Source organism: Toxorhynchites rutilus, chromosome 2 (genome assembly GCF_029784135.1).
Source record: "Toxorhynchites rutilus septentrionalis strain SRP chromosome 2, ASM2978413v1, whole genome shotgun sequence".
Lineage (NCBI taxonomy): Eukaryota > Metazoa > Arthropoda > Insecta > Diptera > Culicidae > Toxorhynchites > Toxorhynchites rutilus.
Genome location: NC_073745.1, coordinates 161,613,410 through 161,625,740, shown reverse-complemented (window position 1 = coordinate 161,625,740; position 12,331 = coordinate 161,613,410). Strand labels below are relative to the sequence as shown.

Sequence of the window (12,331 nt, the reverse complement as noted above, 5' to 3'; positions counted from 1 at the left end):
TCTTTAGAGTAATCCATTGGTTTCACTATCATTTCATATGAGAACTATATTTGAATTATAACATAATCGGCAAAAATATGACAAAACTACTCATTATCGTTTGTGTTTTGCTTTTGCTTAACGTGAGAACGTAGAATTTACCCGTTCATCAATATTGAAATTTCTCCCGTGTTTCATCAGTTTTCATCATCGTTAAAAGTTTGCTGTTATTGCTTGGTAAGTGTTTCACAGTTCATTATAAAATATAATCAAGTGTGATGTAATTTTCGTTCAATAAATTACAAAATACAGTCATCATGTCATGTCATGTCATCTACTTTATGATAATCAAATAGGTTTGGTAGAAAGCTTAAAAGCATATTGAACTAATTCATTAAAAATATCAACTAAATAATACCTGTGCAAAAAGTTTAGATCTGTTTTCTGCATCATATGCCTTAAGCGTCCGAAATGTGATTCAGAACGGTATTGATGTTATAAGCTATACCATATACATTAAACAAATGCTTACCAGTATTTGAGAGTCATGACATTTTCTGTTATTTTTAGGCTCATTTAATGTAATAAATCGGGATGACAAAACATGTGGTAAAAACTAATTTTGGGTGTAGCTCAGAACGACGAGCAACGAAGGAGTTTGAATATGGGTATTATGTGAAAATACGCCAACAGCGGAAAATGGTGGCTTCCGGTTCATTGAAAACGACTTTAGTCGACTGGGAATGAAGTTTGTGAAGTGAAAATAGACAAAGAAAGTGAGATTAAAGCGAAATAATGATAGTTAAAGAGCATATGCACAAACGGAAACGGAAACGGAAACTGAAACGATAACCGAAAGGCTTAATGCTCAATGATCAACGCTCAACGTTCAACGCTCATTGCTGAACTCTCAACGCTCAATACTCGCGGCCAAACGATCCACCAGCCACCATTTCTGTTCTGACAGGTGATTTGCAGGGTTGTGTAACATTTGCCCAAATAACATTTACCAGAAACACGTTTACCCGAATATAACAAATAGCCGAATGCCACACATTCACCCGAATGTAACGTTTACCCGAATGGAGTAGAATTTTTTTTCGAAATATCAGATTATGAGTTCTGTCAATTCTCATGATAATAATCTTATTATACTTATTTAGATTGATAGGTGTAATTAGTGAAGGTATAATCAATATACGTCCTTCGCTTCAAGTATTGCTCTTTAAAGCCAAGAGACCAAAATATAACAATTAAATTACAAGTGAAAATCTAAAGCACAAATGTCTTGAAAATGTGATCTAAATGTAATATTCCATAGTATTTTTTTCTTTTTTTTGAATATGAGCTAATCTTTCGTGTGTATTTGATTCGTTCTAAATATTATGAAAATTGAAATGCAGGGTGGACTCGATTATATACAGTTTTGGATTTCTTTTCACTGTGTTTAATCGAGTCCTGTATATAATCGAGTCAATATATTTTTTTTATTTGTGTTTTATGCATATATTTTCGTTTTTGAGTATAAAAGAAGAATTTAATTGTTCATTCATTCCATCTAAGTCAGAAAACATCTTTCTCACCTTTCATATAAAACCTTTCATATAGCAAAAAAACCTTCTTTTTTTTAAACTGCATATAATCGAGTCCGACTTGTATCAAAATTCAATAATTTCTAAAATTATTCCTTCTTTGAGAAACGAACTTCTCTTTCAATTGGTTATTTCAATTTATCATTAAAACTATTAATAAAAATTGCAATCACTTTGAATATTTCTTTCTTTATCGTTCGGGACGATTAACCATTCGGATAAATGTTCTATCCAGATAAATGGTGTTCGAGTGACCTCGTTATATATATAAATGGATTTCTGTCTGTCTGTCTGTTTGTCTGATTCTTATGGACTAGGAAACTACCGATCAACATGAAAATTGGTATGTAGGAGTTTTTGAGGCCGGGGAAGGTTTTCGTGATAGTTTGAGACCCCTCCACTCTTTCTAAGGGGAGGCTGCCATACGAATTAAACACAAATTTCTACATTACTCGGGAATTAATCAATCAAATGAAGCGAAATTTTGCCTATGGAGGTTTTAGGGTGCAATAAATGATTCTATGGTGATTAGACTCTCCACCCCCCTCTCTAAGGGGGGGCTGCCATACAAATGAAACACAAATTTCTGAATTACTCGAGAATTAATCAAGCAAACGAAACCAAATTTGGCATGTGGAGGTTTTAGGATGCAATAAATGTTTCTATGGTGGTTACACACTCCTCCCGCTCTCTAAGGGTGGGCTGTAATACAATTGAAACACCAATTTCTGCATAACTCGAAAACAAATCAAGAAAATGAAAAAAACATTACTACATTACTCGAGAATCAATCACGCAAACGGAATTAAATTTGGGATGTGAGGGTTTTTGGGTACGAGAAATGTTTTTATGATGGTATGACACCCCTCCCTTCTCTGGAATGGAGGGGGGTTCCAAAAAATTAAAACACATATTTCAATCAAACATATTCTAACCAAACATGACAATTGAAAATTTTCGGGATACTATGAAGAAAATGGGAAAATTATGGGTAAAGACATTGCATTTTGCAATCATTTGCAATACAATGACAAAAGTCGGATAATAAAACTTAAGGATAACGCTATGATGCACGGCAAGCGTCAGACAGATCTACGCAAGTGGATCGTGCGGCAGACCCGCGGCACTAATCAGCATAAAATATAACAAAAAGATAAATCTAATAACTATTTTTCACTTGTGTTACATCGAATATGAACCATTTTAACATTTTATAAAGTTATTTTGAAATACAGACCTCTTGTGATGAGTACAATAAAGCCCCAACGGAGGCGCAACGATATATCGTTATTGGTATTTTTGGCAAGTGCATATATCGTCGTTCGGTAAAAAAAACTACTAAAAGGGTTAATAACTATATTTTATAAAAAAAATAATCATGGCGAACGTGTCAGAATGATTATTTTTCCAATTTATCACCAGGCTTTCAAAATGTATGTTTTAACGGAATATTAATATTATGGCGACTTCTTGAAACTGACACCTTTCTTTTACGTGACCTAAATGAATGGATAATGTTTAGAATCGGATTTGTAACTCCATTATTCATATAAAATTAACAATTTAATAATCACAAAAGTAAAATTTTATTTTCTCATAACTTTGAAAAAATATAGTACGCAACCTTACTTTTTTGTAATTGCTCTACCCACAGAATATACAAGTTTTTGGGTAGCAGCAAGTGTACAAAAGTGATAAAGAAATGATGATGTTTTTCAGGATATGAAAATACCTTTCCTTAAAAATGGATGTGAATAGTACATTCGAGCGAATGTTACATACGAGTAAATGAAATTCGGGTAACCGTTAATCGGACCAATGTCATACAATCGATTTGTGGATGTGAAGAAATTAACGCTCCCTACATCTCTCCTGAAACTATAAACGGTGATATATACAATGAAAACAGTCTTTTTCTTGCCACAAATAGGAAGCGCAACGACTCAATTTTGTTTTGACTTAATCTAGGCTCATGTGACTTTGTTTGAAACGTGTTGGATGTTGTGAAGTTTGTGCTAAAAGAGATTTTTTCATCCCATTTGTTAATTTGTTTAAGCTCAAATGCAAATGCATTTGAGCTGTAACAGAGCCGGGTTTCGATCGTACACATGCTACATGTTCATGGTTTCTATAGATTGTAAATTACACAGTAGCCATTTAGGCGTGAGAGTATTCCTTCTATTTTTCCATTGTTCAGCAAACAGGACAGCTGGTGTGATCATTGTTGTGCTATTAATGGTACAACAGACCGATGTTTTTTTCTTGTTGCAAGCAGAGCAGAGCTTGCATGATGATTGTGTGTGGACATAGTTATTCTGTAATAACACAAAGATGGTCAATTAAGGGCCCTGAGTTTTGAACTCACGATCGATCGCTTAATAAGCGAACGAGCAACCAATGTGGCTACGAAGACTTCCTGCTAAAAGAGGTAGACCCACCGAAATCGCCGGAGCGTAACCTCTTGAAAAAAATTTGGCTATCAAGAAAACAACATTTCGTAAGCATCCCAAAATTATTGAAACAAGTTGGTGTTGAAGAAAGTTTGGACAAAAATGAGTGGAAGCGAAAAATTAAAACTAATTAAATGTATGGTTTAGAAAACACGATCCGTTTTAGACAATATCCACAAGAAGGAGGATTACCCCCTTTTATTTAATGAAAGCGATTCTCTTCTACTGTGTGTGTTCATTTCATAGAAAAAAGGCTTAAGCTGCGAATACGTAATTTAAAAAGTTTCATATAAATAGAGAAGATTAGTGCGCACACATAGACAGGAAAAATTCCATTATTATCCATTGTCATGCCTTTCACCGCATCCCCCACTGAAGCACGTCAGATACAATGAATTTATGTTCTTCGACAATAACTATTTTCAATGGGAGCACATTGTCTACTACTAGACTAGTACGCCAAACACAAGCATTTAATCAAACTTTCTCTGGAATGAAAAACCACGGAGGTGAATGTGGTTTGTGTGAATGTTGTCATTTATAATACGAGCATATTTAGATATACCAGCTGAATGTCTTACACTTCTTCGCTCTATAAAGATGTCCTATCTGGTCTACCCATTCTAGAGAACACCAGATGCAGGGCGAGTTAGCCATGACTAAGGAAAGTGCCATGTCCTTACACCAGGAGATAGTTCTCTGTTTTCCTGCTTTATAGAAAGACTCCATGCGAGAGGCAGTTGTAGAATCTAACAATAATGTCTTGGTGTGGTTTGGCTGGTGGAAATTTTCCCTCTGATGAAACCGAGCTTGAATTTTGGTTATGAAAATATGTGGTATAAGCTGCTTCAACATATTTCATCTCATAGCTCAATGGTTCTTTTCGGAAACAGAGCACAACACACCGTTCAACAGCGGAGAGGAAGCAACTAAAATCACACAAAAGCAGGAGGAAATAACTACCCGCAAGAGTTCAGGCGAGAAAGATTTATGTGCATCGTTTGCTCGTATATGTTAGGTTGAGCTGCAAAAAAAAATGAAAGTATTCCTTCTCCCACATAAATTGAACATTCAACGTATCGCACGATTTAGAAGGAATCAAGAAACATTATATCTTGATGCGGTCAGAGCGCTTCTCTAACGACAATTTGCTGTGATCGTAAAGAATTAACAGCTTCTTACCAACATAGCAAACTAAATCCAATAAATGATTACTCAATCTGTTAATCTGCTAATTTATATTCCACAATAATACCTTCTCAATGTTGAATATATTTTGTACTGTGAAAAAATGGTTCTACTTCTGCCAACAATGATGTGAGTTCATTTAGAATTGAAAAAAAATCGAAACTATTTTTGAAATCTCATCAAGGCCTCTAATTCATTCTATTTTCTCGTATATAAAATTATAAAAATTATTATTTTCTCGTATATCAATTATAAAACTGAAATAAGAATCGAAACAAAAGAATTTTATAAAAAAAAATTTTAACTGAAAAATTACTGCTCGCAATTTCAACAAATCGAATACGGTGGTTTTGATTAAATATCATCCACTACTTGACCAAAAACATACCACGAGTCGATAAATATTTGGAATTACTGATTGGATTGCCGAACAGTACAGATTTATAGCACCTTGTCAAAACGTTATTTTTTCACGTCTCCATTTTCGGTAGAGATTTAATAGCCCGTAGCTTAATTTGGTAAATTACCGTCATATTTCATTTATCGTGCAGCCATCAATCTCTTATTAATATTTCACACTTTTTTATTTCTCTTCCACCTCTCACGCCGATGCCCGCCTCCACTGCCACCACGGATTGTCATTTTTTGTGCCTTCCGCGCTTGTCGACGCTACTTCTTCTGGCGCTGACATCGCCATCACGGACGGCATTACTTTGGATTGAATACTGCTGCTGCTCCTGCTGTTGACAATGCTGCTAACGTCGACTTCTCAATGGATACCACCCCACATGGCACGTGGTGCTGATGAACGCACACTGACCAATGAACGTATGGCCACCGAAAATGCCTCGGACGAATCCTGACGCGGTCGGGGTGAACGGATGGATGCCGGCAATCGATTATTATTAATGCGAAATCAACCACCGTGCATTTTCCCGGACGGCACTTTCGGAACGGCGTTTTCCGTCTGTCGCATTACTATCCCGCGCGGGTGAATAAAATGTTGACCCGGACGTGAACCTGAAATCCTGGACGCGCATACCTTGTACGCGAACGCTGATTTATGCAGAATGACATTTATAGCCGACGAGCGCTTTCAATCATTCTACGTGGAGAACAGTGGCGTTTGGACGCTGCAGATCAAATACGTGCAGGCCCGAGATGCCGGAATATACGAGTGTCAGGTGTCGACCGAGCCGAAAATAAGTGCTAGAGTGCATCTACACGTTGTTGGTAAGTACTGCTTAGTTGTTTTTGACCATCACCGTCGAGTGTCTATCTGAAAAAAAAAGTGGGAAACCATCTGAGTATCGAGGTGACATTTGATCGATTGGGTTATAGCTCGAGTGAAATGTTATATATAGGGGAGATGCGGGTAAGACGGACAGTGGTGGTAAGATGGACAGGTGGTTAATTTGTATAGTTACATTATCAATTTAAATTTTCTGTCAATGAGATCCCCCTTTTATATGCTGTTCTATAATATTTAATCCACCCCATGACAATGAATACTGATCGAAAGTGGAAAAGCAACCGAATATAAAGGGTGTGTCACATCAAATTGCATCACGGAAAAAACGCTGTAGAAAATTTAATTTTTAGGAATTATATCTTCAGCTTTCGCTTTAAAATCAGATAAGAGTGTATAGATCACGTTGGCCATGCTTCACTGTCATTTTTTCGTAAATTTGGAAAAATGTCGTCGAACGAAAAAGAGCGTCGTGAATTAATCCTGTGCACTCATTTCGAGAATCCGGAGTTGTCACATCGGGTCATTGGTAAGATGCTGGGAATCGTCCAATCCACGGTCAGCAGAGTACTAAAACGATACTTCGAGAACCTAACCATCGACCGGAAGGTGAAGAACGGCAAAAATGGATGCTCCGTCAGTGAAAAAGATCATAAGCGCGTAGTTAAGCAGTTTGGACGTGATCCGAGAAGTTCGGTCCGGGATGTCGCCAATAAGCTGAATTTGTCAAGTTCATTCGTCCAGCGGACCAAGCAAGGACATACAAGGTTCAGAAGGCTCCTAACCGCGACGAAAGGCAAAACATGGTGGGGAAGACGCGAGCCCGGAAGCTGTACACCGAAATACTGACGAAGCCGCATTGCCTGGTAATGGACGACGAAACCTACGTCAAAGCGGACTTTCGTCAGCTGCCGGGCCTGTTGTTCTTCTCCGCAGAGGACAAATTCAGCGTTCCGGAGGAGATTCGCAAGCAGAAACTATCCAAGTTTGCCAACAAGTACATGGTGTGGCAAGCGATCTGCTCTTGCGGAAAGCGGAGCGCCCCCTTCGTGATGACCGGCACGGTAAACAGGCAGGTTTACCTTAAGGAGTGCCTACAGAAGCGCTTACTACCACTATTGAAGCAGCACGAAGGCCCGACCATCTTCTGGCCGGATCTCGCTTCGTGCCACTATTCAAAGGACTCGTTGGAGTGGTACGAAGCCAATGGGGTCACCTTCGTGCCAAAGGAAATGAACCCGCCCAATGCGCCGGAGCTTCGCCCAATAGAGAAATATTGGGCGATTATGCAGCAGGCCCTCCGGAAGAACCCAAAAGTTGTCAAATCGGAGGTGGACTTCAAGAGAAAATGGATTTCTGTTCAAAAAAAACTACAACCTGACGTTGTACAGAACCTTATGGACGGGGTAAAGAGGAAGGTGCGAGCATACGGGCTTGGGCTCGAAGTATGAATAAAAAGAAAATGCCAAAAGTTGTTTAATAGTTTTTATTTTACTGTCTAAAATTTTCAAAAGGATCGGTCTACTGGGCGAATTTCTACAGCGTTTTTTCCGTGATGCAATTTGATGTGACACACCCTTTATAACGCGATTCCGCGTGTGGATGCAATTTTTGCGGCTTCGACATTAAGCATTTTGAGAGGTTTAATTTCAAAATTCAATTCGCGGGTGATGGTAATATTTCTGTCTGTGAGTTAACAGAGAAATGATATTACACCATTCTGAATCATATTTCGGACGCTTAAGGCATTTGATGTAGAAAACAGAGCTAAACTTTATGCACAGATATTATTTGGTTGACATTTTTATTAAATTAGTTCAATATGCCTTCAAGAGTTTTTTTTTTTTTTTTTTTATATATATAATTCGTTTATTTGTACAGGCTCAGTTACATAGGTTTAAAGAAGCCAAACTCTCAACTATACTTTTACTATTAACATGTTTTCTTAATTCTACGGTTAATGAAATAGGAAACCGATTACTCGCGGTCGACTCGAGTTTAGAAGGGTGACACATTTTCTTTAGGAAAAGGATGGGATGTAAGGAGATTGTAACCATGTTCACACTCACACTCACACTCACTTTCACATTCATACTCACACATCACACTGAATTCTTAAACTATCCTCACATCTAATATGTATTAACAATTTAACTTATTCTAATGTTAGGGAACCGATAGCTCGCGAAGGACGAAAAGGAGGAGAAAATGGGGGGGAAAGGATGTAAGAACAATCACACTCGAAGATCGATATCTTTAAGGAAAACATATATTTGGGACATGTAATCAAGGTCTAACCGAGCCAACACATCTCTCACCGGCACATTGGGCTGCCTTCCTCGAGCCCGAAGGGAGTTTTCTAAATTCGATCTGGCGACAAAATATAGCTCGCACGACCAAACAACGTGTTCGATGTCGTGGTAACCATGGCCACAAACGCAGAGATTGCTGTCGGCAAGCTTGAAACGAAAAAGCAGCGCATCTAAAGAACAGTGATTGGACATGAGTCGGGAGAAGGTCCGAATAAAGTCCCGACTCGAGTCCAGACTTTTGAACCATGGTTTGAGGCTAACCTTAGGGATAATCGAGTGGAACCACCGGCCCAATTCATCTTCGTTCCACTTGCGTTGCCAGTTAGCGATGGTATTTTTACGAACTAAAGAATAAAATTCATTGAAGGCGATTTGACGCTGATAAATATCGCCTTCAATTGCACCTACCTTTGCTAATGAGTCAGCCCTCTCATTACCCGAAATGGAGCAATGTGAAGGGACCCAGACAAAGGTAATGACATAACAGCGTCTGGATAAAGCACTCAAAATTTCTCGTATTCTCTCAAGGAAGTACGGCGAGTGCTTTTCCGGCCTCACTGAACGGATAGCTTCGACAGAGCTAAGACTATCCGTTACAATGTAATAGTGTTCAACAGGTCGTGAGGCGACGCTGTCCAGCGCCCAGTATATCGCTGCCAATTCAGCAATATATACCGAGCAAGGATTCTGAAGACTGTGTGAGGTGCTAAAAAATACGTTGAACACTCCAAATCCTGTGGACTCATTCATAGAGGACCCATCAGTAAAGTACATATTATCACAATTGACACGCCCATACTTTGCTTTGAAGATCGTAGGAGCGATCCTCGATCGAAGATAATCTGGAATTTCATGGATTTTCTCCTTCATGAACAGATCAAAATGTACAGAGGAATTGATGTAGTCAGAAAAACAAACACGGTTGGGAATATACGAAGAAGGATCAACCTGCATGGTGATGAATTCATGATATGAGCTCATGAATCCAGAATGAAAATTTAGCTCGATAAACTGCTCAAAATTTCCGATCACCAATGGGTTCATAACCTTACACCGGATGAGGAACCGAAGAGATAATAAATTGAAGCGATCTTTTAGTGGGAGTAGGCCTGCCAAAACCTCGAGACTCATGGTATGCGTTGAGGGCATACATCCCAACGCAATACGGAGACAAAGATACTGAATTCGCTCGAGTTTAATGAGGTGTGTTTTGGCAGCTGATTGAAAGCAGAAACTGCCATACTCCATCACTGAGAGAATAGTTGTTCGATACAACATTATAAGATCTTCGGGATGGGCTCCCCACCAGGTGCCGGTAATTGTACGGAGAAAGTTTATTCTTTGTTGACATTTTTTACTCAGATACCTAATATGGGCCCCCCAAGTACATTTGGAGTCGAACCAGACCCCAAGATACTTGAATGACATAGCATGAGTGATCGGTTTACCCAAAAGTTGAAGCTTTGGTTTTGCTGGTCTATGCTTCCTAGAAAAAACCACTATCTCTGTTTTCTCCGTGGAGAATTCGATCCCTAGCCCAATGGCCCAGGTTGAAAAATTGTTCAAAGTATCTTGTAAGGGTCCTTGCAGGTCGGATTCGTTTGATCCTACGACAGACACCACTCCATCATCTGCAAGTTGTCTTAGGTTGCAATTTTGTGTAAGGCAATTGTCGATGTCGCTTACATAGAAGTTGTACAAAAGGGGGCTTAAACATGAGCCCTGGGGGAGGCCCATGTAAGAGATCCGACTCACTGCCGAATCTCCATGAGAAAAATTCAAATGTTTCTCACAAAGCAAGTTATATAACATATTATTCAATAGAGGCGGCAGACCCCGAGAGTGTAATTTGTCTGACAGGACCTCTATTGAAACTGAATCAAAGGCCCCCTTTATGTCCAAGAATACTGAAGCCATTTGTTTTTTTTCGGCGTAAGCCATTTGAATTTCTGAAGAAAGCAACGCAAGACAATCATTCGTCCCCTTGCCCCTGCGGAACCCATATTGTGTATCTGAGAGTAGGCCATTCGTTTCAACCCATCGATCAAGGCGAAACAAGATCATTTTCTCCAACAATTTCCGTATACAAGACAGCATTGCTATTGGGCGGTACGAATTGAAGTCGGACGCGGGCTTTCCAGGTTTTTGAATAGCTATAACTCGTACTTGTCTCCAATCATCTGGAACAATATTATGTTCCAGAAACCGATTGAATAAATTCAACAAGCGATGTTTCGCCACACCAGGGAGGTTTTTCAACAAGTTGAACTTAATTCTATCCGATCCTGGAGCCGAATTGTTACAAGAAAGGAGAGCAAGAGAGAATTCTACCATCGAAAACTCGGAATCAAGATCGCACCTATCTTGTGGTATGTCTCGAACAATTTTTTGCACAGGAGCGGAATCAGGACAAACCTTCCGTGCAAAATTAAAAATCCATCGATGTGAATATTCTTCGCTTTCATTCGTTGATGAGCGATTTCGCATGTTTCGAGCCACTTTCCATAATTTTTTCATTGACGTTTCTCGTGACAAACCTCCCACGAAATTTCGCCAATAAGCACGTTTTTTCCCTTTGATCAAATTTTTGAACTGATTCTCAAGGGCTAAATACATTTGAAAATTTTCAGGGGTTCCACGTTTCCGAAAAGCTTTAAATGCATTCGATTTTTCTACATAAAGCTTGGAACATTGGCTATCCCACCATGGATTGGGAGGCCTTCGGCGAATGGTGGAACCTGGGATGGGTTTCGTTTGAGCGCGAACCGCGCTGTCATATATCAAACGAGAAAGGAAGTTATACTCCTCCAATGGAGGTAAACCATCTCTGGAATTGATGGCTAGAGCAATCGCGTCCGCATATTTTTTCCAGTCAATGTGTCTTGTGAGGTCATATGCCATGTTTATAGATTCAGAAGAATTCGACCCAATGGTGATGGAAATTTTGATTGGCAAGTGATCACTACCGTTGGGGTTCTGGATTACATTCCACTTGCAATCTAACGATAGTGAATTCGAGCAAAGCGAGAGGTCAAGAGCACTAGGGTTAGCAGGAGGTTTAGGTACACGTGTTGTTTCCCCAGTGTTCAAAATGGACATATTGAAGCTGTTACAAAGGTCATATATCAACAATGAACGATTGTCGTCGTACTGTTCCCCCCAGGCAGTTCCGTGAGAGTTGAAGTCTCCCAAGATCAATCGTGGCTCAGGAAGGAGTGAGCACATGTCATCAAGTTGTTTGCGGCTAACCGCAGCTCTCGGAGGCCAATACAAGCTGACAATACAGAGGTCTTTGCCTCTGATGTTTGCATGACAAGCAACAGCTTCGATCCCTCCAATAGTTGGAAGGTCAATTCTAAAAAATGAGTGGCTCTTATTGATCCCCAAAAGCACCCCTCCGTATCTATCATCACGGTCCAAGCGTATAATATTAAAATCGTGGAAAGAGATATCATCTCGCGAAGAGAGCCAAGTTTCGGACAGAGCAAAAACATCACAATTGAAGTTATGAATTAAAAATTTGAATGTATCCAATTTAGGGATAAGACTACGACAATTCCA

General features: G+C 39.2%; 1 protein-coding gene across 6 annotated transcripts in view; it reads left to right on the top strand.

Moving 5' to 3' along the window:
• Positions 1 to 12,331, top strand: part of LOC129771299 (zwei Ig domain protein zig-8-like) — a 374,094-nt gene that overhangs the window by 300,146 nt on the left and 61,617 nt on the right. For all 6 annotated transcript variants that reach the window (XM_055774794.1, XM_055774793.1, XM_055774792.1 and 3 more), the window contains exon 7: positions 6,279 to 6,442. In XM_055774794.1, coding sequence (XP_055630769.1) covers positions 6,279 to 6,442 — 164 coding nt within the window. The remainder of the gene's footprint in view (positions 1 to 6,278; positions 6,443 to 12,331) is intronic.